The sequence below is a fragment of the Patagioenas fasciata genome, chromosome 24 (genome assembly GCF_037038585.1).
Source record: "Patagioenas fasciata isolate bPatFas1 chromosome 24, bPatFas1.hap1, whole genome shotgun sequence".
Taxonomy (NCBI): domain Eukaryota; kingdom Metazoa; phylum Chordata; class Aves; order Columbiformes; family Columbidae; genus Patagioenas; species Patagioenas fasciata.
Window position 1 is genome coordinate 4,849,100 of NC_092543.1, and position 26,426 is coordinate 4,875,525.

The 26,426-nt window shown below is 50.5% G+C and overlaps 1 protein-coding gene across 3 annotated transcripts; it reads left to right on the forward strand.

Moving 5' to 3' along the window:
- Window positions 1-326: 326 nt before the first annotated feature.
- Window positions 327-25,382, forward strand: SNX19 (sorting nexin 19). 3 transcript variants are annotated; one of them, XM_071798648.1, is made up of 12 exons: window positions 327-371; window positions 1,568-2,262; window positions 2,622-2,760; window positions 3,428-3,528; window positions 3,689-3,808; window positions 4,066-4,196; window positions 5,323-5,419; window positions 5,696-5,873; window positions 7,852-7,981; window positions 18,301-18,485; window positions 19,206-19,293; window positions 19,956-22,280. In XM_071798648.1, the coding sequence occupies exons 2-12, from the start codon at window positions 1,753-1,755 to the stop codon at window positions 20,089-20,091; spliced, it is 1,815 nt and encodes a 604-aa protein (XP_071654749.1). In that variant the 5' UTR covers window positions 327-371; window positions 1,568-1,752; the 3' UTR covers window positions 20,092-22,280. The 3 variants fall into 3 exon arrangements, with proteins under 3 accessions (XP_071654749.1, XP_071654748.1, XP_065711774.1); XM_071798647.1 differs by lacking the exon at window positions 19,956-22,280 and adding an exon at window positions 25,191-25,382 and having other exon boundaries at window positions 327-2,262; XM_065855702.2 differs by having other exon boundaries at window positions 327-2,262.
- Window positions 25,383-26,426: the final 1,044 nt, after the last annotated feature.

Sequence of the window (26,426 nt, forward strand, 5' to 3'; positions counted from 1 at the left end):
TTATTGGGAATTGTGCAGAGCTGCTAAACTTTTTATCACTTTTAACGCGTGCAAAATGAAGCCACCGCTTTTTATTTTTTAATGCATGTAAAAAAATAATGAAATCGTGCATCGCCCTGCGCTTATGGGATAATGAACGCAAGTAGCAAAAAAAGGCGGGAGCGGGAATTGCGCGGCTCCGAACTTTCCGGATCTTTTCGAATCCCCAACGGCAACCCCGCGGGCGCGGCGCGAGCCCTCCTGGCCGCCAGGGGGCGCGGTGGGGAGGGACGGGCGCTCTGCCCAGCCCGGGGCGGAGGGGCGGGGGGAAGGAGGGGACAGGAAGTGGTGCCGGAAATGGTGGCCGGTGCTATGGCGGCTCGGCAGCGGCGGTGAGTCCGCTCGGGCGGGTCTCGTTGTAACGGTACCGGCTGCTTATGGCCTCGGTGTCCCGCGTCAGCGTGAGGTTTGGGGGCTGTAGAGCCGCCCTGCTGCGGTCGGGCTGGCCCCAGTGCAGTACCGTGGTTGATTGGACTCTTGACGAGCCTCAGTGCCCAGTGAGGGGCCTGGTCGGTTGGGCCCCGGTGGAGGGGCCCGGTTTGTTGGGCCCTGACAAGCCCCAGCGCCTGCTGAGGAGCTCAGTGTGTTGCGTTCTGGTGCCCCTGGTCGGTTGAGCCCTGACAAGCCTCTGTGCCCGGTGAGGAGCTTGTTCGGTTGAGCCTTGATACCCCTCCCGACGGCAACCCCCTGCCCAGCCCCGCCATGCCCGCCCAGGGGCCCTCAGGGCTCCGCCGGGCTCTGCTGGCGCTGGTGGCCGCGCTGGCCTGGCTGCTGGCCCTGCAGCTGCTGCTCGATCTACGGGCGCTGGGGCTGCTCTTTGGGACGCTGGCGGTGCTGGGGGGCTGGCTGGGCCCCCGGGCTCTCAGTCCTCCTGGCCGGCGGCTGAGGCTGGAGCGTTTTGTCAGCTCCCTGCACCCCCCGCCTCCCTGCCCAGGGGCTGAGGGGCGGCTGGAGAGGGAGATCACCAGCACTGTCCGCAAAGTGGTGCGGGACTTTGTCGCCTCTTGGTACCGCACGGTCAGCAGCGAGCTGGCGTTCGAGGCCGAGGTGGAGAAGGCGATGATGGGCCTGGCCACCGAGCTGAGGCGGCGGATGGGGCGGGTGGACCGCCACTCTCTGGCCCGTCGCCTCCTCCTCCTCTGTGGCCATCACTTGCAGAGCTACCTGCAGGCCCGTGAGGCTCTGGGGGCCGACCCGAAGGGCAACCGGACCCTGTGGCAGGAGTACAGCCGGCTGACGGGGCCGCACCCTGCGCTGCGCAGCCCCACAGCAGAGGTGAGCTATGCCCGGGCTGCTGTGGAGGAGCTGCTGCAGGCGCTGGTGCCCTGGCCCCACCTGGAGACGCGGACGGGCCGTTTCGTGGTGGTGGAGCTGGTCACCTGCAACGTTTTGCTGCCAGCCATCAGGAAGATGGCCGATCCTGATTGGATCAATCTGTTGCTCATCGGGGCTTTCTCCAAAAAGCCCTGGGAGGAGGAGCCACCCTCTGCGAGCCCAGTGCCTGATTTCTTGCCCTTGGTGCAAACAGATGCCAGCCCTGCTGGGCTGTCCCCCTCCCCGAGGGCTGCAGATGTGTCTGGGCAAGAGGCAGCATCTGCTGGTGACGGAGGAGAGGAGCCAGCAAGCGGACCATGCCGCACAGAGGAGCCCGTTATCCGCCCACAAGCCCTGGGCTCCCTATTCCCCTGCGAGGGTTTGGAGCTGGAGTCCCCTATGCCTGACGTGGGCCAGGACATGGACCTGCTGGCACCGTCACCTGCAGGGGAGTTCCTTGATGAACCCCTCCGGGACACCTCTGGTGCGCTGGAGGGCCCGGCCACCTCGGAGGACAGCGCAGGAGACCTGGAGGAGGGCACTGCCACCAGCTCGGACACTAGCCTGCTTCCCACATTGGTGCTGAGCTCCTGCCCTGACATCCAGATCGACCCAGCAGTGGAGAAGGAAGAGGAAAGCCTGACTCTCCCCAAAAAATCCTCTTCGCAGAGGCCCTCCAGTTTGGGGAAAGATCTGGGGGCAGCAGAGGGTCCCCCACAAAGCCCCCCAGACCAGGGGCAGACTCTACTCTCATCTTCCCCCACGGCTTCCATCAGCACCTTCAGCTTTGAGCCCCTCAGCAGCCCTGACGGGCCGGTCGTCATCCAGAACCTGCGGATAACTGGGACCATCACTGCTCGAGAGCACAGCGGGACCGGCTTCCACCCCTACACTCTCTACACCGTCAAGGTAAAGGCTTCCCCGGCACTCACCCCTTTTCTGAGATCCCTGCCAGGGGAGCACACGTGAGAATTTGTGCTGTGTGTGGTTGGACAGCAAATTTTGCCTGGTGGTAGGAGAACGTCAGGCACAGTGGCTTTTCCAGTGGCTGTCTGGGTGCAGGATGGGGGTTCCCACTCTTGACCAAGCATCTTGTGGTGCTGTTTTGAGGCTTTTGTATCCTGTTTTCACCATTCCCTTCACTGCGAGGGGTTCACGTGCTGTGTAGCTGCTGTTCTTGAGGGAAAGGTCAATCTGAGGAATGTCTGGAGGCAGTGGGGGTTGTTTTGGGGTCTGGAAGGATTATCAACTATTCTTTTTCTCCTCAGTACGAGACAGCCCTGGAGAGCGAGAGCGCGGGCAGCCTTCAGCAAATGGCTTACCACACTGTGAACCGCCGCTACCGGGAGTTCCTCAACCTCCAGACCAGGCTGGAGGAGAAACCGGAGCTCCGCAAGTTCCTGAAAAGTCAGTGTCTGCGTTAGTTTTCTGAGAAAGTGCTTCTCCCCCTTACCCTGGTCCCTGTTCCTCTACTCTGGATGCTGGGCTTTTTGTGATGCCCATGTCCTTGTTCTGTGCAGAGCTGGCTAGAGGAGAAATTGTTTTATTTTGGCAGCAAATTCCAGTGTTTCGAAACATACTGGTTCTTTTTCGGATCTCAATGCTTGATTTTGTAGTTTTGCGCCTTAGCAGTGGAAAGAAACACTGGTATCTGCAAACATCTTGCATACAAGAAAGTAGAGTAATATGTCTTGTACTTACGCTTTTTAAATAAAGAAAGCAGTATTTATTTTAATGCTACTTGTGTGTAAAGTTTTGTTGAGTTTAGCATGCTCATACATAATCCTTTGGTTGTGACAATTGTGAGAATTTTTGGGCTCTTTGAGTGGTTTGGAGACCCTGTGCAGAACTGGTATTCTTGCTTCTTTAACATTAAATGCGGGGATGATAGGAAATCCAGCTGACCGCAAGTTCTGTGTGGATTTAAGGTCCGATTCGGCCACCCTGGTTTGAGGGGTGTTATTGTCTTGGGCAGATGCTGGGCAGTGTGTATGGAGATGCATGAGAACATTAAGATTTTAATACAACCGTTGCAATTTTCTCAAGCTTGCTAATGGGTTTGTTGCCTTTGTAGATATCAAAGGCCCAAAGAAACTGTTCCCTGACCTCCCATTTGGAAACATGGACAGTGATAAAGTGGAAGCCAGAAAAAGTCTGCTGGAATCTTTCTTGAAGGTGAGATACTTACATGGATGTCCCTGTGAGATAGAAAACAGCACTCAGGGCAGCTCTGTACCCATGGTGGAGCACATCACATCTGTTCTGCCTGCTCTTTGCATCATGGAGTTAGGAATTTCACTCTAAAAAAGACCTAAAGCTCCATCTTCCCTTGCAGCAATTGTGTGCAGTCCCCGAGATTGCAAACAGTGAGGAGATGCAGGAGTTCCTCGCCCTGAACACTGACGCCAGGATCGCGTTTGTCAAGAAGCCCTTCATTGTGTCCAGGATAGACAAGGTAGACAAGTGGGGATCTGTTTATCTGAACCAGTGACAACTGCACCTAAACGTGTGGTAGCAGCCAAAAAACTTGACGGCTCTCTGCGTAGCTGTGCTCAGCTTGCCCAAAAAGCCATTAGGCAAGGACGAGTCAGAACCCGTCTCAAGGAACTTGGGGTTTTTAATAGAAGACAGAGCACAAGTGTGAAAACTCTTAATTCATCTTCAAGGAATAGGAACATATTCAATAACTGACGGCACTTTTGGCTTTTGCAGATCGTTGTCAATGCCATTGTGGACACCCTGAAGACAGCATTCCCCAGATCAGAGCCCCAGAGCCCCACGGAGGATCTCAGCGAGTCTGAAGTGGATGGGAAACCTCAGACAGACGGGAAGAGGTCCAACAAGTAAGGGCTCTTTAAGCTTCCCCTGCGCTTTATGCAGAATGCAGATTTCGTACAGAAACCAACTCCCTTGTGGGGAAATACTGACTTGGTGCTCGACCTGTTGTGGATAATACAGGCTATCATATTGTAGCTGAATTGCTTTTCACATGCTGAGTGGAGGTATTTGAGTTCTCTTTGGATCAAGGATTTTCCAGGAGTGCTCAGGTTTTCACTGAAGACCCGTTTCCTCCTGAGGTGATGGCATTTGCCAGCAAAGATATTGATGTTCCTGGAGAATCGCTTTTTACCCTTAAACGTGTGCACAGCCTGTATGTGTGGTGAGTCACTGCAAAATACAGCTGTAAGTTGTCTACCTGAAGGCTTCACACAGTGGCATGGCACCTTGCCCAGCAAATACTTATTTAGGAGCAGTGTTCAAGGTTGTAAGTTGCTCACTAAGTGTTTATCTGGTGTTGCTGGCAGTCATGAGCCCCGTTGTGCTCATCAGTGAGTCTTCCCGTACAGAAGAAGGGAAGGTTTCTGCACAAGTATGGCCTTTTTTTCCTGGAAAAGAGATGTTTTGTGAGAAAAAGCTGCTTTGGACAAAAAGACAAACCAAAAACATACAAGTTTTGAAGCATCTTGACTGAAAAGGACATTCGTTAATGATAAACAGGCTATTTTACAATTTATCCCCCAATCTCAAATGCCCTTTCCTATCCTCCCTTCTGCGTGTGTGTGTTTATAATCGGATTTCACAATCCTGCTGAGTATCTTCCATCTCGGAAGCTTTTCTGAACACTCTCCTGTGTGCACTGCAACGCTCACACCTTTCTGAACAGAAATACATGTGAGCTTTTATTTAATGTACCTACCGAGGAAGGTGTACGTGTGCGATGGGTGTTGGAAAGCCTTGGCTAGGCCCACGTGGAGCTGTGGAAAATTGCTCTAATGCTTTTGTTGCATGGTTTTACTGCCACCGCTCAGTTATCCCTTGGGGCAGATGCTTTTTTGAACCACTTTAGGTTTAATCAGACAACTTAGCTTGGGTGTGATTCTGGACAAAGGTCCAGGTTCTTGGCTGAGGCTGAGAAACTCGTCGCTTGCAGCTCACAGAGAAAACCCTGACTGTGTCTCTGCTCTTCAGGTCCAGGCTGAGGTTCTCATCCAGTAAAATCGCTCCAGTGCTGAGTGTGAGTGAAGCGCATGACAGAATCGTCTACTCTGTCAGAGAGAGCAGCGCCGTAAGTTCAGATCCCTCACGGTCTTTTCACAATCCTCATCATTGCCCTGTTTGTGTGCTGGCTTGGAATAATCCATGTACACGAGGGTCGTGGCTTGTTTCCACATGCCAGGTTTTTGCAGAAAGGAAATAAGCAGCCCAAGTTGTGCTGTTGGGTAGAGGAAGGTGCAGACTAGGTGGTGGCAGGCTGTCTGGGCAGTGGAGACCTTGTGTTTTTGTTCAGTTCTAGCTGTTTGCAGCTCTGTGCTGTGGCACTAACTCACTGGTGCTTTTCCAGGTGTCTGGCACGCTGTCGCTGGCCACTATGGAGTCTTTCATCCAGAAACAGGAGAAGCTGCTGGAGTCGCACACCAGCAAAGCTCCCGAAGGTGGGGGAAGCAGAGACAGCTCCATGCGGGAGGATATGGACGGGCTGGGCACGTCGGAGCAGGAGACGCATCCAGACGCAGACTCTGGTGAGCTCAGCCTCCCTGTTAGTGCAGTACAGTTACTGCAGAAGTAAGTTGCTTAAGGACACGCTGCTTAAACTGCCAATGATTGTAAAAATCAAGCTCTTAGAAACTGAAAAATGGCCAAATTATGGTTTCTTGGTAGTCTGAAGTTATCCTTGATATGTCCATGCACTATAAAAGGACCCTTTGAGCTTCAGTTAAGTTTGGATAGATTTGATGGGAGTACAAAACACGTAATCCCAGTTCAAAGAATGATGTTCCCTTCCTGGTTATCAATCTCTCCTCTGAAGCACAGGGCTGCTATAGCCTCTCACAGCAGCTACAAGATTATCCTGAACACGAGCAAAAATATGTTCTCTAATCTTTTTCTTGGAAAAGCTGAGCTGTATCAAGCTGGAACTTTCCAAAAATTTCACTCCAGTGGTTCAAGTTTGGCAAGCTCTGACTGAAAGCATGTGCTTGTGACAGGATAGGTCTGGTTTTCTAAAGCCTCGCCTGTGCTACCAGCTTTGCCTATCATTGAACACGCGCCCGCGGTTGTTTTGGGGCTGCCAGGGAGCAGGACAGGAATTTGAGGCCAGTGCTCTGCACAGAGCACAAGAGATACAGGCAGGCCAAGTTAGCTGAACTCTGAAGGAAATTTAATGTAAATGATGTCAAATGCCTGCAGGTCTGTGATGCTTCAGCGCCGAGACAGGGCGGGCTGGTCTGGCAGGGCGAGGGGAATGGATGTCTGGGGAGCAGCTGGCTACAAAGCCAACCAGTGTCCGCATCTGCTCACTGGGTGACTTCTTGGAAGAGGTTGGCCAGCAGCTCATGGACGAAGGGGATCTGGATGCTACGGGAATAAACAGAGCTTGCTGCTGATGCTTTTTGTATGGGGTTATGGTGAAACCGAACTGCCTGTTCCAGTTCTTACACAGAGAAGTCAAGTTCCAAAGGGCAAAGCGAGCGAGGAGTAACTTAGGCATGGCCCAGAGCACAAGGTGTCAAACACACAAATGCCCTGTCTTTGCCAAGTGACATGGCCTGGAGTTAATTAGCCCAACTCATCAGCAGCAGAGAGAGGAAGAGGAGGAAAGGAGACCTACTGGGGTCCAGTATCCCGCTCCCCTTTATCTAAATTGTGTGTGAACAGTCTGGTTGTCTCTCTGTGGGCAGAGAGTGGTTGAAAGATCAGAAGCTGCTGTATGGGAGCTCACTCTGCCCACAGAGCCCATGAGTAGCTCCAGGTTGGGGCACTGGCTTAGGAGTGGTTGTCTGGGGCAGGTTTGTGGTACATTAATAAGCATAAAAGTAATTCCCTAGCAAGTGGAATGTGTTTATGCTGTAGGCTTTAAGATCCTCCTGAGCATCACAGAGAGGTTTTGCTCTCCCAAGCCTGTGTCACCAGGGAGATGTGGGCATGTGTGTGGGTTTTTGTTTTAACTGATCCGTCTGGTTTATCCAGATGTGGTTCATCCTTCTTCCTGCTGAAACTTGGAGCTGCCACACGATGGCAGCCTGAAGACGCTCTCCGGAGTCTTGTGCTTGGAAAACTGCACGTTCAAAGAGGGGAAAGTGTTGGTGAAAACTAGGAAAATAATCCTCAGCAATGCACCTTTCTCCTGGCTACAGCCCCTGTTGTCTTTCTCACCTGCTTTGAGCTTTTTTGCCATCCCTGTGTGTGGACTGGGATTTGATAATCCCTCGGCTTAGCTGAGAAGGAACTGAGCACTCGGAGCGACCGCGTTCTGGTCTGGTGGACTCTTTGGTAGAGAGTTTGGGGCCACTCAGATGAAAGTGGAAATGACAGAGAGTGATGGGGGCAGGAGCCTGGGAGGACAGGCAGGTCATTTGAGTGTGACACAAGATGCTAAGCTGGGAGAAGAGCATCAAGCAGGCTGTGGGGGAAAAGAGTGAGTTTCAGCTGGTGCTTTGCACCAGGTTTACTTAAGCACTGAGCTGGCTTCTTCATCTGACCATCCTCTTCCTCCTGCAGACTCCGAGACAGCTTTGGCTGACTTGGCCCTGGACGTGCTTCGCCTGTTGCTGATGGACCACTGGGGCTGGCTGTGCACGGAGAACATCCAGAAGATCTTTCACCTGCTCTTTGGGACCCTCATTCAAAGGTAAGACCTCAGAAACCAACCTCGCAGCTCTGTGAGATGCCATTGCCTTTGGAGTTAGAGTATAAAACAGAGCTCTTGTTTGTAAATGGTTTCTGTCACATCATACAACAAGGTTCTGTAAATACGCCGTGTGTGTAGAGTCAACATCTTGGGTATTTGCCCTAGGGCTTGTTTTCCCTGTGTGCAGCAATGTTACTCCAGCGGGCAGCCTCCTGTCCTTGAACAACAGGGGAAAGGAAGGATCCAGCCCTGGGAACAGGAGGCTTCTGGCCTCCTGAAAGGGCAAAAATGCTCCTTGGACCTCCAGTGAGACTGGCTGCTGGCCTCCTGTTCTCTTACTGCCCAAGGGCTCAGCTTGTTCTTTCTACAAAAAGGAGAACAAACAGGCAGAGCGAACAGCGACTTGTACAGTAACAGCTCAGAGCATGACTGTCACTGAGGGACCCGTCTCTGCTCTGTGGTGGGCCAGGAGTGCCTGTGTTTTGGGCAGTGACCCCCAGATGTATGAGGAAAAACTTCCTTTCCAGCTGGTATGTACTTGCCAAGCTTTGCTAGGGCCAGTGCCTCTGCGTGGCGAGGCACTAGGCCAAGACACACAAACAGAGAGCATTTCTGTTTGCTTGTATGGGTCGGTGACTATCGCCAGCTGAGGAGATGGTCCTTTAGAGCAAAAGAAAAGCCTTCCCAGAAGGACTTTGGCTAGGGGGAGCCTCGGAGCAGTGCTTATCCCACTCCTGCGCCCTTTCTTCTCCGGCAGGCATTCAAAGCTGGTGTCACAGTGTGCAGGGCAGCATGTTATAATCGAGCTGGTAATTTAAGCTGCCCTGAGGAGAGGTTGCTGAAGCATTTTGAGGTCAGGGGCTGCTCGCCATCACTCCCAAGTCTGCTTCCTCGGGTGGGAAGAGGTGGGTGTTGCTCCCGTTTCTCCAAAATGGGCTCTGGTTTCTTGGGGAATGAGCTGGAACCCAATCCTCGTGTGTAAGCTGGAGGTATGAGAGCTTGAATAGGTACGTCATCACCTCCTAATATGCTGCGTCCAGGTCACCTGAGGAGCCTGCGGCACCAACATGTGGCCTTGGTATTTTCCACTAGAGAAGCTGTCACACACACAGCACGTCTGGCTCGGGAAGGCAGAGTAGCTCCACAAATTGTGCAAGCGGAGCAGCGTGAGGGTGAAAAACGCTTGTAGCTTCAACAGGTCTGGGTGAACCCACGTATGATGGTGGGAAATCCCGTGTTTCCTTGGTGTCGTGACCACGACAGGGTGTAAATACAGCTTTGTGAATTAACCCTGCGTTCCTGCGCGTGTCTGTGCTGAAGTCCTCATGTTGACACTGGCTCTGCTCTTGTTCTGGGACTTTTGGGAGTCCTGGGGTCTGGTGTGGAGGGGACAGGGAAGGAGTTGCCATTGCATCTGGCTGCCCTTTACAGGTGGAGAACATACCAGAAGCTGTTTCTGGGGGCATGTGCTGTTCAAAGCATCGTTGCTCAAACACCGGGCAGTATGTGGGTGCGTATCCTATCTCTAACTGTTACTGTTCACACAATATGAGTAGGAATCATCCCTCCACAGGATGAGGTTCTTCTGTTCCTGTCAGCAGCTGGGTTAGGTGGTGGGTGGTGGAAAGGAGATGTCTTAGCAGTGTTTTAGGTGTTAGGAAGTGGGTTACTGCTGAATTTTCCCCTGCCAGCTTGGATTTGGTGAGGAGTGACCACTCTGCTGATTACAGGACCTCCCTACCCTGCTCTATTCCCATTCTCTGTGTGGAGCATCCCACCACGCTCCCGTTTCCCCTCTTCTCCATAGCCAGAATAGCTGGAGTCGGGTGCTCTGCGTCTCCCCTGCCTGTCAGTTTGATGGCAACCGAGGAGAGGAAGGCTGTATGACCGAAAAAGGTATTGTTAAGTAAAAGGGTGCGCAAACCCGCATCCCTGTGGCGCTCATGCCATTATGTAACAGGGAGTGATCCTTTTTTGGAGCCGAAAGGAGAGGCGGAGGCGCCGGGAGGCTCGTTGGGAAGCGGGAACGACCCCGGGGGCCGCGTAGAGCTTCCAGCAGCCTCTGCGAGCTGGGTCTGTGCCTGTAAACAAACCCACGGCCCCGCTCCGGCTCCACACCCTCCTCTGTCCGGCTCCTGCTTCCCTCCCACGGGCTGGAAACGTACAGAATTACAGTTCAGTTTTCTCCTCTCTTTGGGGAGGCTGCAACCTGTTTGCAAAGGGGAGTAGCTGGGGCTATTCTGGGCCCTGGGGGTGTTTGGTGGAAGAGCTAAAAAGCATTTTGAGAATCCGTGCGCTTTTTAGAGCCGTGTGAGTCAAAGTGGCGTTAAAAATACACGTCAAGCATGCGAAGCACGCCTTGGCTGTGACCCCGTCGCCTACCCTCGCTCTGTCCCCAATGGCACAGTGGTCACTAGGTCAGGGCTCTGCCAGTGCTGCGACGAGCCAGGGGCAGCCGCCGGGTACCAGCTCACCGTACCAGGGTGCTCCCAGGACCACATCTGCGTCCCGTTCCACAGAGGAGCCCCAGCAGTGTGGACCCAGGAGGATTTTAGATGCAGATCTAAGTCTGTCTGCTTCTCCCAGCTCCTTCCCCTGCACCCCAACAGAAAGCCGTGGCGATGCAAACCACAGAGCAGAGGGAAAGTGTCTCGGCACATGCCGGCTCCCTGCGCCCTATAACCCAAGCACGGGGCTCGCAAGCAGCTCTGTGTGAATAAGGGAGCGTGTGGTCCTATGCAGGCAGCTTGGATGGTGTCGTGTTCCACCAAGCACAAGTTAAAAAAAATACAAAGCATCCCTGCCTTACCCAGGAGCTCAGCATGGCTTTGCTTGCTGTTTGCTTTGGGTCATTCAGGTGTTCCTCCAGGCTTTGTCCGCTGTCCTGTCATTCCTTGGCAAAGCAGGTGGGTTTGGGGAAGTGATATTCTCGTCTGAGATGTAGAGGGAGAGCTGCGGATACCTTGAGACTGATCGCAGCTGACCATCAGGCTTTTTGGAGGGCAGTTTCTTGCAAATTCTTCTAGCTCTGGTTCCTTTCAAGTCTGGCTAGCTTGGACTTCTTTTCCTTGTAGGGTTTCCTCTCTTGAGCTGGTTCTCCCAAGCTTTCAGCCATTGCTGAATTAACATGGGAAAGGAAAGTCCGTCTGAGCTCGGACAGTACACGGAACAGGTTTTGAATATGTGCACTAAAATAGGACTGAGTGGTCCTAGGAAAGCAGTAGCAGCAAGGGGTTGTCTTTGATTTGAGGTGGTAAACTGTGCCAAGCATTGCTGGGGGTGAAGAGCTGGGCAAGGCCACAGTGGCATCGTAGCCTTCATCCTATCAGCAGTAGGCCTGGAGCATCCAAATTCTTGTTGCAGCCTAAATTTTGGTCGGCGGTTCAGTCTGTGGGGGTCAGCCCCACCAAGTGAAAACTTCTCAGGCTGATATCCATGGTCTGTGATTGACAAAGCTCCTGGGTTGTCAATGAATGGGGCAACAAGGGGTTCCTGCAGTTCGTGGGGTCCCTTAGCAGTCCGGACATCTGTGCCACTCCAAAGGGTGCCCAAGTTGACAATGTCAGCCCAGGTGTCACTTGTGCAAGTGCTGGTGTGAGTCAAGGAGCTTCAGGGAGTTGCTTGCTGGATATTGTTTTCTTTTTTTTCTCTTCTTTCTTCCTTGATCTCTGTGCCAACAGTAGTGGCGGAAACAAAGACCCTTGGCAGCCTCCTTGTTCCTCTTGACTTGAAAGTGCCATCAGCACGTGGTGTCTCCTGACCCTCTTCAATGTCCCTGAGCAAACCTGCCTGCTGAGAGCGGTGCTGGGAATGTTCTGCCCGTGGGTGAGCTGTTCTGCCCAGCCCTGCCTGTGTCTGACAGCCCAGAGCCCGAGCCAGAGCCCGCCTTGCACCAGGGCTTGGCACAAAGCTGCGCTGTCCCTGTGTCACCCAGCGTCGGGGGTATCCTGGGATGGGACGTGGCTGTTTGCTGCATTGGCTCCCTGTTCCACCTCTGCATTATCTCTTAAAAATATGTATTAAAACCAAGGGTCGGCTCATGCTCTTCAGGCACCAGGAGAAGCGAAGAAGGTTTATGCTGTTCCCAGTACAGCTGGTCCCACGTTCCTTTGGCTTCATAGCTGGCAGGTAGCTTAATGCTCCAGGCTTGGGCAGCACCTCTGAGTTCTGGCAGAAATGAGCTGCCAAAACTGCAATCTCAGTGCAGCTGGAGCAACTAAATCCATTTACTTTTCTGGCTCGTTAGCTCAGGAGTTGATTAGGGCACGTTTAGTAAGGACTTTGCAACCATGCATTGAGGGGCTGCACTGGCAGACCCAGGTACGCAGCAGCAAAGGTTTTGTCTCTCCGTGGTGATGGAAATGTGAACCCCAGCCTAAGAACCAGCACTGAGTGTGTATGCAGGGGAGCCAACCTTATGGCATCTTCCTCCTCATCTCGGGGCTGGACTGTTTGTATTGTAGCTGCACAGAGCAGGAGAGATCGCAGGCCTGTGGTATGTCAGCAGAGCGATCTGCGGGACTGTGTGTGTCTTTGTGTGTGTATGTAAAGTAAATAAAAATCCACTTGGAAACGGGCCTCGATTCAGTTGTCTCCAAGCACCTGGAAATTTTGGATCTGGCTTTGAATCTCTATCCCAAACAATTTTTTTTTCCTCTTCTAGAAGCAGCGTTCTTCCAAAACCAGCCGCTAGAACGAAACAAGCACTCTGTGCTTTGATAACAATTGCAACATTATTTTAACTGCATCTCTTTTTTCTCTTTTGACTCCATTTCAGCCATTAGATACATGCCAACTTTTTTCCTAGATTTAAAAAAAACCACAACAACTTCCTATTTCAAATAGAGGAGACAAAGAAGAGAAGTATTGAGAGAGGATAATGTCTCTTTGTTGGTTTTAGCTTTTTCTGGCTTGTCAAGGGTTAACAGTGTATTTATGTATTTGGATTCCAAAGTGGGCTAATGAAGCAATGTGCTGTGAGCAGGGCCTGGCTGAGCCAGCCTGGCCTCTCCCCAGGGCACCACTGAGAGCTTAATTGGCTCAATAAATACTTGATGAAGACGTTATCGAAAGCCGGGACGCTTTGTTAAAAGTCAAGGGGGCTTGGGGTTAGTTTCTTTTAATCCCATAGCTTTCTCCCACTTTTCTAAACCCCATGGCATCGCAGGGAGATATAACTTGAGAAAAGCAGAAACCACAGCAGAGCAGCTCGATTCATTCCCCAGGGGGGTGAAGACGTTCGAGCTTTGTGATTTACAATATTTCCTTTTGGACTAAGTCTAATCAAGGCCCAGCGGATGCAAATCCTACCGACGGGAACTCCTTGCAGCTTGATCTCTTTTCTTGCTCCCTTTGGTGCGGGTGCCCTCGATGTGATTGGGAGGTGCAAGCCTGGCAAGATGCGATGTTTGAGGGGGAGGCCACGGGGCCGCTGCCTCACTGCTCAAACACTTCATTACCGTGTGCTCAGGCCGGGGCACAGGACGTATTGTTCACGGTGTATACAATTGTAAATGTTTTATAGGGCAGCGGGAGAGGAACATTTCCAGTAAGGCAAGGAGGATAGTTTACTTTTTGCGTGTGTGTCTTTGGCCAGAAGTTTAAAAGGACTCAGGATGCTTTATATTCTCTGATTTATGGAGGGTTTGTGGGTTTTTTTCCTTTCTTTCCTGTTTCCTTCCTGTGCAGAGGGTTTACCGATGGCCTGGACAAGTGTGGGTTTGCTCGGAAGGCGTTTGAGCTGAGGGTGCACATGTTTCTGCTGCAAAGTGGACGTGGGCTCAAGTAGCAGGTGCTAAAAGCCCAGCCTGGGGGCACAAACTCTCCACTTGTGTTTTTTCCATTCTTCTAACAGTGCCCGCTGCAGCTGTTTCTTTGGTTTTACAAGCTTTGCTCAAAAATGTTTTACAGTCAAAGCCTTGAAATGTTGCTCTTTCTGAGCCCTTGAGTCGAGGAGATTCTTGTGGTTTGAGGCACAATTTGGGGAGGAATTTGGGGGACAAGTACTGCGGAGGGAGGGATGGGCTGGTGATTTAAGTACCAGCCTGTCTTGATTTCATAAGAATCAGATGCTTGAATGCCTTGTGTGTTTCCAGATGTTGCCTTTTTCTTAAATCTTTTTGACTACCTCGGTCTCACGGGCCTTTTTTGAGCTTCTGGTTAGCCACGCTGAATTAACTGGCCTCGGGGAAATAGAGACCGTGTTCTGGGGTTGAAAGTAGATGTTGAGCTGGACTTGCTACTGTTATGTACAGTTCATGTATATTTATGGAGTTATTTGTATTTATAAAGCTAAAGCAGACCAGGAGAGACTTTTTTGTCTCTTCTTCCTAACATGGCCCCCAGTTTGTGTTTGTCTCAATCTTTAAAATCCCCCATTTTGAGGGAATCACCATTGCGGTGGCCTCAGATTTTAATGGCAGTCAGCATATTAATCTCAACCGTTCCTCAGCTCAAGTGAACTAAGCAGTTCTTCTGACCTTGATGGATGAGAAAAGCAGAGATTTACCAGTTTCTAGGAACCTTTTTTAAATTTAAGGGTAGTTCCACACCTTTTTGTCCGTTCCTGGGCCATCTTTATTTTCCAGACTAAGCAAATCCAACCCATCCAGCCTTTTCTCGCTGAGCTGTTTCTGTCTACAAATGAACCCTCCGGGTAGTCTGCTGAAGTGATCGCATCCAGCTCGCAGGACCAAGTAAAACTGAGTCTGTACACAGGTAAAACCAAGTCCATACACTGTGTTTTGCCTGTTCCTGACTCTCAACCTGTCTTTACCATAGGCTGCTCCATCTTAGCAGCCCTTCTTGCTTCTAGGTGTGGGAGCAGAGCCAAGGTATGTACCCCCCAGGCCTTGTTTCTCATTCCCAGGGCATTTCTGCCGTTCCCATCTTAATGAGCCCCTTCAGCTGACCTTGGAGTTCCAGCTTAAGCCATGGCATTAAATGAACTCTTTTTTAGCAGCCATTTCATTCCTCCATCGGCAGCTATTTCAAACAGAGGACCCTTACAGCATGGGCAAGTTATGCACCTCCAGACTAACGTCCAGGCCCTTGCGGTCTGTCTCTTTGCGTTGGGCATTATCGAAGCATTTGAACGTCTGAGCCCAGGAGGTCACTTACTCTCTATTTCTGGTCTCAGCTGAAAGTGTAAGGAGATGGTTCAGTGATGGGTTTGTTTTTCCTTCTTATTAAGGCTATTTCTTCATGAAACAGCAGAGTGGAAATAGTAACTCATCAGCCATTCAAAAAAAAAATACAGGTCTATTTGTGTTTCTTGCTGGATTTATTTCTACCTGGAAGAAGGCGTGTGTGTGCTTTTGATGTGGTGCACGGATCTCAAATGCTTCATCCTTTAATAGTACAAAAAATCATCTGTGATCTGCTGGCAAAGGTCAGCTTTGGACCAGCACATATCTGGAGTTCCTGTGTGAGAAGTGTGAGCTCTTAGTCTTCATAGCAGGTTATTCTGTTTTGAGCTTTTCTTTTGAAGCGTCTGAGAGCATCAGCTGCTCACCCAGGGAGGATGCTGGGGCAAATGGACCAGTCTTGACAGTTCCTCTCTCTCCAGTGCTTTTGTGATGGCTCCACACACTGATAAACCAGCAATATGGAACCCAGAGCACCGTGGCGTTAGTCTTCCTTCCATTTGCACCCAGCTTTGGGTTCTTTCTTGTTTAGTTTCTTCTTTTTTTGTATGCTCTGTGGCTTTGAGTGCTTTTTCCCCCTTCCCTGCTGTCTGAGCACCGTGCGATGGAGCACGTTGGCTTTTCTCATGGAGCTGTAGGAAACACCAGTGCAGGTGAGGCAAAACCCTTCTCAGATCCTGCCCTTTGCTTCCCAAAGCAGAACGCAGTGAACGGCCAGATTAAGTAAAAAGAAAAATCCCTCAACTGTGTTTAGCAACTGTGGGAATGAAGACTGGTAAGCACTTGCATAATCGCAGTGCATACACATGCAATCAGATTTATAGGTGTTGCTTCTGGGCCTCGTTGCCTAGTTGTGGTGGCTTTCTGGAAATAAATGAGCTAGAAATGAGAGGTTGTTTGTACGGGGCCTTCCAGCATTCGTCAGTTCTCAAGCTGCTCTTGAGCTGTCAGGAAACATGTGCTGTGTTCTCCCAGTGCAGCTTTTACTCTGCCCACTATTTGCTTGATTATTTTTTTACTATTTTAGGAATATTCATAAGAAAAAGAAAGCTTGTTCTTTGTTTTCTGCAACCTTTTAAAGGATGGTAAGCGACTATTGCTGAGATGCATTTCAAGTTGACGTTCAATCTGATCTCCCTGGGTGCAGGGCTGTGCTGCTGGCAGCTCTGTCCCCAAGCCTCTGAACTTCTGTTGTTCATCAAATGTTTTCACAGTTAGGAAAGCAGGTTGTAATAAGAAAACATGTTAATGAAAAACCATGTTAATGAAAGCTCCTGCCCCTAGAGCACCCACAGCTTAACGCTTTAATTTGGTTTGGGATGGCTGGAGGGTTCAACATGATCCAGGGTGTTAATCTCTGCTGATGGCTGGAGATAAAAAACCTTTTTAAGCAAATGGATTTCAAACACGGCCTTTTCCCAGGCAAGGCTGTGCTGTGACATTTTGTCCTCTAAGTTAGGTAGAAACTACGCTTTGGATTTCTGGAACTGTCTTGTAGCAGCATCAGTACTTGGAGTCCCTGGTGAGGCTGAGCGTGAATGCTGCGTCTCCCCATTTCCAGTGCTGTTACTGGGATCACTGGGAGCGTTGCCCCTGCTCCAGTAAGACCTTTCTCTGCGATATCGCAGGCCTTACCACTGCGCCACAGCTCGTTTCCAGTTCGTTAATGGCCTTTGCTTTTGCAGTTGGCATTTCCTAGGTGCGCAACCTTCAAGGCACCTCGGTTTGTGCTGAAGAAGGGAGCATCACGCAGCCCTGGCCTCGATGATGGTTTCCTGCCATTCCTCTGCCCCCGGTTACCTTTAGGTGTTGCTGTTCCTGACTCTCTGCTCGCCTTGTCCTGGTTGTACAGGGAAAGACGCCCTTGGCGCGAATGCCTCGCCTGAGAAGAATGCAGACAGTCTGGCAGAGCGCAGGTTAAATAAAGTTTGCCTTGGCAGGGCCCGTGCTCTTGGATGTGCTGTGAGCTGCCGGGGCGTAGTGGTGACGGAATTGCAAGCACGAGCACCGGCTGCCAAGAGGAACGGGTCTCATGGCCCTGCTTGCGGTCTCTTCTCCTCGGGGACTCTTGAAGTAATGGCAAAATCACAAGCTTTCTCCCTGCCCCAATCTCCTCCGGAGCCTCCCACTGATGAGGACAGCGGCATCAGGCCATTGCTGTCCTGCTGCACCGAGTCCCGCGCTTCCCAAATCGACGGGGACCCTCCTGTTGGAGTCGGTGGCATCAGGAATTCATCCGCTGGCTTCTCCTTATTCTGAGGAGGGGAGAGATTTTAGATGAGTTTTGACTGGCAGCCACGGCTTTGCTGTTACACGGGCAAGTGCTTTCACATCTGGGAAAGCGGGTCCATGTGATTGATGTAGAAGCTTTCCCCGGCCAGCGCTGGGGTGGTGCGGACACATCTCCCCCGTGCAGGAACGGCATTCCTGCGGCCTCAGGATTTGTAGGTTGTTACCGTATAAAGGGCACAGTCGTGACCCAGCAGGAGGGCCGACCAGCAGTTTTGTTGGCAGGTACCTAACTTTCCTTTTAATAGACGTGCAGCGTGGGGTTTTGGATGGGAGCGGCGATGATATCATTGCTTGTCACCAGTGGATGGAGCGGGGCTGGGAAGCAGGGGCACGAAGCAGCAGGATTTTCATGCCTTTCCATCCTTGAAGTGTGTGGTTTGGTCTCTAGGCAAGATACCTTTGCCTCTCTTGACAGCAGAGGGACTGATGAGAGGAGCAGGGGTTGCCAGGACATGCTCTTGTCCTTCCAGTCAGTCATGGGGGTTGTTTTAAAACATCAGTTTTGGTAATTCTTCCAGCTCTATTTCAGCTTGTGCATGGACATAACTTAGGGAGTTGAGGCTGGTATTATCCCTTAGCTGCACTCCCTTTAGGGTCCTGAACTCCTTTGGTTTCCTGTGCGCAGCAGGGAGATGCAACTTTTCATGACTTTTGCATTTCCCCTGTGGCTTTACACACGTTTCTGTCTATAAGATGGGGAACATACACCTATTTCTGCCGCATGGGGAAACTCAGCCAGTTGAAAATATTTAAGCTGTGGACTTGGAAACTGTGTATTGATTTACCCAGCAAGCTGATCTTCCCCTCCAGGGCCTCTGATCAGCAGAAAGCTCCTGAGTTGGTACCCAGCCTGACTTCTCCTGACCTTTCTCTCTCTCCCAGGTGGCTGGAAGTCCAGGTGGTTAACCTGACCTGCACCCAGCGCTGGGTCCAGTACCTCCAGTTGCTGCAGGAATCCATCTGGCCGGGAGGAGTTTTACCAGCAGCGCCTAAACCAGCCAGGACAGAGGAACAGAAGAAAGCAACAGCAGAGCAGGCCCTGCAGAGCCTGATGGGGATCTTGCCTAGTAAGTGTGCCCCGTGGACGTGGGGAGGTTGAGGAACTTTGCAGTGCATTGACATCTCTCAAAATGCGGTTGCAAACAGTGGTGCAGCCTGCTCGTGCCAGGGCAGTGGGAAACATTCATGAACTTTGAGGTTTCAATGGTTTCCTGCAAGCAAACCCCACAGTTTCCCAATTCTAGATGAGTTTGTGTGAGCAGCACAACTCAGAGAGAAAGGACACATGTCTTGGTGATTCCCAGATGCAGACTGGCCACATATTTGTGCTTAGTGCCAGTGCCACTCTGTGCTCCCACCTGCTGCCAAAAGGTACCGTTGTTGAAAAGAGTCATAAGGCAAAGCCTGAAGAATGGCTTTTCCCCTGGCCTGGACTCCTGAGCCCAGCTGCACCGGATTTCCATCTCTTGAAGTCTGATGTGGGGACCTTTGGCATTAAAGCAGCTGCTACCTAATCCCTGTGAGTCCAGTCTGAACTTTTAACTCCTCACTGCAGTGTAAGGGGCCCTTACTGGCCTCTGGGGATAAAAAAGTGCTACCACTATATGCCCTTCCAAGCTGGAACGCGTTTGTGATGTTTGGTCCAGTCCCTGGCTGTTTTCTGTCATAATTTTGGGTATGACATGCCTCAGGCTTAGAGCACCATCACAAACTTTGATTTAGTACCCACCAGCAGAAGACTGACTGTTTTGCTGCAGTTCCTAACGCATTGTCTCTGCTGTTGATAGATGTGATCCAAGAAATCCTGGGAACCAGTCAGTGTCAGATGAGTTGGAACCTGGTGATGGAGTCCCTGAGCCAGCCTGCGATAAACAGGTACCTGGATTATCATCTCTTTACCCTGATAACCGTTGCCATGGGGCCTGTAGCTACGCTCAGGTCTTTGCCAGGAGATTCATGCTGCCGCCTTGTGCGCACAGAACATATCTGGCTAATTTTCCTAGTTTTACACTATCAAAAGGCATCTGGCTTGTTTATTAGGAAGGTGCATGTCTAGGACCTTGGTCTGGCTGGAGATGATTGAGCCTATCTTGTTAATTATGTTGTTTGGCCTGGTTAGTTTGTAAATGTCAGATGAATTAAGACCAAATTGTGGTTTGCTGTTTTTAGAACAATGTAGGGAGCTATGTATCTGTGTAGACAGTGTTTTTCGTATACCCGTCACTGTGCGTTTCGAAAGCAATGTTTTTGTGATTAACTGCAGGGAAATGCATGTGCCGCCTCACTCTACGAGATGCATTTGTGTATTCTGTGCCGCTCAGCAGCTTCAAACACCCGCTGGCTTTTAGGGGGTGGAAAAAAAACCCTAAATCATCCCTTAGAACATTTCTTCTAGGGTACAAGATCTCTTGTCTTTCCCCTGATGGCAGTCAAAACACTTCTTCCTTGCGTGAGCTTTGGCTTCTGTGTGTCTGGAGCTGATCTCCCAGCTCCGCTGTGCCCTGACCAGCCTAAGCTTTGTCTTCTCTCCGTTTCAGGCACCTGGTTTTCTGCCTCTTGGACATTCTGCTGGAGTTCTTGGTGCTGAAGGGCTCCAGCCCTGAGCTCGAGACCGCAGCTGTGGTGCCGTCTGCCTCTTGTGGCCTGGACAGAACAGGTGTTTCAGCACATTAACCAAGGCTGGCGTAGCTGGCAGTGGAGAAGCAGCCACAGGCATGGGATGATTTGATTTTCAGTGTTTACTGAACATGTCTGGGAGCTTCTTGTAAAGAGTTTTTCCAGACAGTGCTGAACGAGGCTGCCTCCAGGCTTCTCTTTTTCAGCTGGGTGATGGATTGAACCCAGCACCAGGGGCTGAAGATGCTTGTCTGTCATGTAGCGTCTCTTCCATTGCTGACCTGATGGAGAGCCTGGAATAAAGATGCCTGACCTCTGCTGAGCTGGACGGTCTGAGAAGGAAATGCAGGATGGCCACAAACCCTGTTGGCTTGCCCCACGTTTCTGAACATCTCTAACATCTAAAGGTTTTTGTGACCTCAGGCTCCAGCTGGCACTGGCATGCAGAGACTTGATGTGACGGTATCTTGTCGATAGATGTTTCTCCAGGACAGGTGAAGGGAGGACCAAATGCTTTCCCTGATCTCTAAGTACCATCCATTTTACCAGAAGGAAAATGGGGAGAGAATGGAGCATGGAGATGTGGTGACAGCTGTGAAGTCAGCGTCAAGGACCCATCCCCGCTGCCCAGATAACTGAGAAATCAAAGCTGCTGTCCTGCCTTAGGGACAAAGATAAGCTGCCTCCCGCTGCTGCTGCTCTGACGTGCTCTTGTTCTGGTGTCTTTTGCTGCCTGAGTAGTACGATGCAAGTAGGTTAGACCGTGATCCGAGCAAAGACAACTGTCACCAGGCTAAAGAGGAATGGTAGCTTAGCTGGACTTTAGGATTACCTTATATTTTGCCTACTGAGTCATGTTTTAGTCCCAAAGGCACAGAATGACATGTCCTTCTGACAGCCGCTTTTCCAGCTCATCTGAGAAAGCTGTTTCTTGGAGCTGGATACTCTGTGATGTGTTTGGAGAGAAGAAGGTGATGTAACTCCGATGTGCGTACTACTGGAAGCAAATTCCGCTCTTTCCAGAGCCAGCTGCTCAATAATGGGCACAGGACAGTGCCTGCTTCTTCGTGTTTCTGTTGTGTGTGTTTGTTGTGTGAGGATACAGGGAGGGATTAGCTTGCTGCCAGCAAGTGTATTTTTAGATTAGGCCAAGTGTTGGAGAATGCTCCATGTAGGATAATCCCAAGCGACCAAACAGCAGGACTCCTGTATATCCTTAAGCACAATATCTGCTTGGAGCAACCATTTCACCCTGTCCTTCACTGCCAGGCTCCCGTTTCCCTTCTGTTTCCTACGACTTTCATTTAAAACATCACCTGTCTTGAGGAGTAGAAGGAGGAGCCATCAGCCAGGGACGATCTGAAGTAGGTTTATTTGATGCGCTCCTAAATCAGCAGTGGAGTCAGGAGCAGACCCCATGAGTCTGGATTGCAAGATCTTGGTCTTAATCTCCAGAACCCACTTTCTTGGAGCGAGGAAAACAGAAACCAGGGTTGCTGAGCCCTGTCTCATGCTCTTGCTGGCTGAGCTTCAAACTCCTCTCCTTCAGAGATCTTAGTCTGTTCTCAAAGCCGAGGTGAAGCTGCCCAGGAACAGCATAGGAACAAGTAGCCTCTCTCTCTATCTTCTTGTTAAAGAATGTGAAATCCAGTTTTCAAATGCCAGTTCTTTGCTTTGCTGTTAATTTTCAGATTAAATTGAGCACAACAGTGGCAAAGGTCAACTTCAGCCTTCAGGTGGACTGAAAGTCTACTTCCATTGGACTAGGGTAGAAGTTCTGCTTTGGTGAAACAAATAAGGCTAACAAAAAAACCTTCTAACTCGTTCTGTGTATGGCATACTCCCAGCAAAAGCTCCCTTTTCCTGCAGGAATCTGTGGGGAAGGCTTCAGCCACCTCTTACTAAAGAAAAGGTGGTGAGAGCAGCCAGATTGCATCTTCAGAAAAAGCCCCAGAGCTTCATGGAGCCACCATAAGCTAAATAGTAGTTGTTGTGTTGAACTAGAGCTTCTTTTTTGAATGTGTTTTTGGGAAAAAAGGAGTGTCACCACGTGCTGACCTCTCTGTTTCATTTCCCGTATTCAGACGTTTGTATCAGCTTTTGGTGGGTGCAACCGTTCAAGTCTGTGTAGAAAAGCACTGTCCTGAGAACCTGTTCTGTTGATAAATGGGGAGCAAACCGCTGCTCCCAAGTACCTGTGAGTTATGTTCGGGCTCTGTGTGCAATAATACTCTGTTTCAAACTTGTTCCTGCGTTTGCTTTTAAAATTCGCCTTTGCCAAGAAACTGTGTGTACAACGGTGTCTCCCCAAGTGTCCCAACACACCTGGGGGCTGGTGACAATGGGGCTGGGACAGTGGTTTGTCCTCCTGGCGCATGGTGGCATCAGTGTGACTTCCTTGGTTGGAAATAGGCAGTTTTCCCATCTCCAGTAGCATCAGCATTGCTTCTTGCTTCCTGACAAGCAAACTTCTTGATTTAGGCCTTTCAGTGGGTGTGAAACCAGAGGAGCAAGTGAAAAGACACCCAGCGACGCAGGGGTTGTGCAGACCCATCTCCACATCCCTTGGGTACTGCTGCTTAGGAAGTTCACCTCAGTATCAGGCCTGGAGGAGGAAAGCTGGTAAGCTATAAGGAAATAGAATGTCTGAAAATGCGAAATTCCACATGAAATATGGAATATTACGATGAAGTAAAAAAAAATATAGACGGAGGAAGAAAAACCTGATACAATGACTGCTTGGGTCATGTATTATTCTGGATTAGTTCTGCCACAGAAAGATCCCGTCCACCCTATGAAATCCATTAACTCCAAGCCAGTGAACATTTGTACAGCACATGATGTGGGGCTCGCAGCCCAAGCCAAGTTCCCCCGTCTAATATCCACCCTGGGGTAGATTGGTCCCTTTCCAGTGTCAACAGCCGGAGGATTAAGCATTTATCTCTGCAGAACAGGGGATAATTAATACCAGATCGAACTAGTGACTGTGTTTGTGACCGAGTGTGGCTTTATTGCCTGTGGGTTGAGGTTTTATCTGTGCCACGTGGTTCAATCATTGCCTTGGCGATACGTGCCTTGTACCAGAGCATCGGTAGCTGCGGAACTTTGCGCTGGGATGGCATCGGGCTCTCCCGTCACGGCCACAGTAGGTATTAGGGGTGTGAACCCATCGGGAGACCTTCAAGACGCTGCAAGAATGGAATGGGGATGCTGCGATTTGCTATCTTCTGGATTTAAATGTAAAACCCAGGTTTTGGCACTTCTGGCTTGCTTGAAATAAATTAATACCATTATCCTGGCTGCAGTCCAGCTCAGGTAATTATATTCTTCCTACCTTAATGCCACTCCAGCCCCTTGTCTCCACTGGATATGCTATACTCTAATTCCTGTCTGGAACTTGCTTATTATGTTACAAAGTCTTTTTTTTTGTGATTTTTTTCCCCCTCTGAGTACAACTGGCGCCCAGAGCACTAACCAGCCCCAGCACCGTGCCGAGCTGCTGAATACTCAACAGATCCTGCCTTAGACATTCGGCTGTGCCTGCTGGTGTCCTGGAGCATCTCCTGCCCTGCTGAGCTGGGAAGGTGGATGACAAGATCAGAATGACTGTGGCAATCCTCTTGAACACAGTGGCCTGCTAGAAACCTGTTTTTCTTTTCTCAGAGAGTTAAACCCTCTTTCCTGCAGTACCTGAGCAATGCTAAAAGCTGGCTTTGAGTACCTAGTTTCCCTTTTGCTTGTCTGTTTTGCCTTTACATCTCCTGCAATTGATGCATTGGGTTGTTGGTTTTTCTTTTTCCTTTTGAAAGGTATTTAAAGTCGCCTTCTTTCCTTCCCTTTTCAATTACGCTCTCTTCATCTCCTGGCCTTGCTGAGTGCCTGAAAAGGTTGCCCAAGCGGTACTTGAGGAGAGCGTCCCGCAATTCGGCGCACATCCTTCCTGTTCCCAGGCCCCTCCGCTCCTCCACGGCGCTTGAGGACAAGGAGGGGGGTGAGGGACGTGCTGGAGGAGGGACAGCAGGGGTGAGGATCAAAGGCTGTAAACCACTGTTTAGAAAATATAATGCCCACCGCTTCTCTGGAGTACCACATCTGGCAGAGCCTCATTAACCTTCTGTTTCCCCCTCCTACTCCTTTGCCCTTGAAAATCAACAAAGCCAAACATAACAAGTTGCCTTGATTGAAGAAGGCTGAAGTGGGTGTGCTTAGTGTGAAAAAGCAAAAGCAAAGCCACTGGCTAAAGCCCCTTTTCCTCGCAGGCCACTTCACATTTATTACGCTGGAAGATGGAGCTCTTTAAATCCCGATGCTCTTTATAGTTGAGCTCTTTAACTTTCTCCCTTCCTCCCCTCGCAGCCTTCATTCTCCCCTTGTTCCGCTCCTTCCGCTCCGCTCCTTTCTTTTTTGTCCTGTGAGAAACGAGTCTTTTAATCCCCTTGTACTGCAGATTAAAGCTATTATAGCCTCCCCAACCTGACATTTTCTCAGAGAGGCTCACAGCCAGATCTTTATGAGTGCTCTCTGTCTGTCTGCTGCTGCTGCCTTTCTTCTCGGCGCACTAAACCTCCGCTCCTGACCTTTCCCTCGAGAGCGAAGGGCTGCAGCCCGCAATCCCATGTCGGCAGAGCCGGGGCTCAGCGTGCAGGAAATTAAGCCCCATGGAAATGAACAAGTAAATAAGGAGACAAAGAAAAGACGGTGGGAATTAAGAGCCACAACTGAAGCAAAATTCAGCCTGTTTGGAAACCGAACGCAGGGGTCGGGTCTGAGTTTTGCCAATGCTCCTGTTTTTATGAGGAGTGTGAAAACCTGGGGCTGGTTTTAATAGCAGATCGGGGTTACCTGAAACCTAAGCTCCAGTCCAAGTCTGCACTTTGCGTTTGGCCCAAGAATAACGGATCCAGGCACCCAGGAGCACACAAGTAGATGTTGAGTTTGTGAGCTTTCAGAGACAGGAGTGACTTGTGGTTCTACAGGGCCCTGTCCACAACAGGGGATTTCTTAGTGTTTGCCATCAGATGATTGTACCTCACCTCTGAGATTGCCGAGCGGGTCGACGTGCTGGTCCTTCTCTTGTACACATCATAAAAACACAAAGAATCAGGGTCGCTTGCCTAAAAGTGCATATGCTAATGGCAGAAACATCTTTCCTGCAGGGTTTTCTGGCTCTCGTCATCAGTCCTGCCACTGCGAGGTGTCCTACAAACGTCCCAGAGTTTCTGGCAAAGCACCAAGGAAGGTGAAAAACTGGCCCCAAGAAACATTCCCTAGAGAAATGGGGTAAAATTACCCCAAAACAGACCCCCTTTCAGGTTTGTGTACAAAATACAAGGATACATTAACAAGTAGGAGAGGTGTCACTGACATGCTTTTTCAGCAGGGAGGATGCAATTTGGGTTACTTGGATATGGCCAGATTATTCTGAGCCCTTGTTTCACCCAGGTGTCAGATCAGGTAGGTATCCTGACCTAGAGCTGTGCAAACATCCTAACACTGCATCTTGTGCTAACCCATCCAGCTTGAACTAAAGAAAATCATGCGATACTGATGGAAAATGAGCACAGAAGGCTGAGGTTTTAACCCACAAGGCTTTACTTGCATCTGTTTACACGTGGGTTATGTTTTACCTCCCTTGTGAAAGGATGAACAGAGAATTTCCTTATCTTTATAAGCACCAAGAGACCCCAACCTCCACAAGTCATGCGTGGGGTTAGGAGATGTTTGGTTCAATGCCTCCAGATTTCGCTAAAATAGGTGGTAACCATATAGAGGAAGATTTCCCATACTTACTGGCCATAACTCACGGCATTTGCGTTTTCCCATCGCGCGACCGAGCGAACACGGAGGCTTCTGGGGGGCAGCAGCGAAATTGCTTTTGAAGCAAATAATAAAAGAAGTGCAACTGTCCCCTTTTGCAAACTCGTTTGGGGGCAAAAGTTCCCCCTGGCAGCCCAGCTTGCCCATAATGAAATGGAAACAGGAGCTCACCCCCAGAGGGGCCGTACGTGTGAAACTCTGCCATGTCGAATCCATATGAATCCTCGCCGAGGAAAGCCCGAGCTTGGTAATTACTGGTTTTCTAGCAAGCAGCCTTTTCTTTCTCTTTGTGTGGGCCCAGTCCCACTGCTTCTCTCCCCCCGTGCGCGCATGATAAGAGGATATTTGTAATGAAAATCACCGGGCAGAAGCGCAGAACAAAAGCGGGGGCACAGTGCGCTCCCGGGTGGGGATATTAGAGGCGCTGGGCTCCCAGCTCCGGCCGGTCTGCTCTCCGCTGGGACGCGGCGGTGGGCACGGCGGGCTGGGGAGGCTCTGATTGACCTTAATCTGCAGCAAAGGGCCGAAGCCACGCCGGGACCCGTCTCATAGCTACAAGCAGCTCGCTCCCAAGC

Bases quoted from the DNA above. Each gene is read 5' to 3' on its own strand.
- SNX19 (XM_065855702.2), top strand. From the start codon at position 742: ATGCCCGCCCAGGGGCCCTCAGGGCTCCGCCGGGCTCTGCTGGCGCTG. The intron at 2,263-2,621 runs GTAAAGGCTTCC...TTTTCTCCTCAG, and splicing joins ACACTCTCTACACCGTCAAG to TACGAGACAGCCCTGGAGAG. The intron at 2,761-3,427 runs GTCAGTGTCTGC...TTGCCTTTGTAG, and splicing joins GCTCCGCAAGTTCCTGAAAA to ATATCAAAGGCCCAAAGAAA.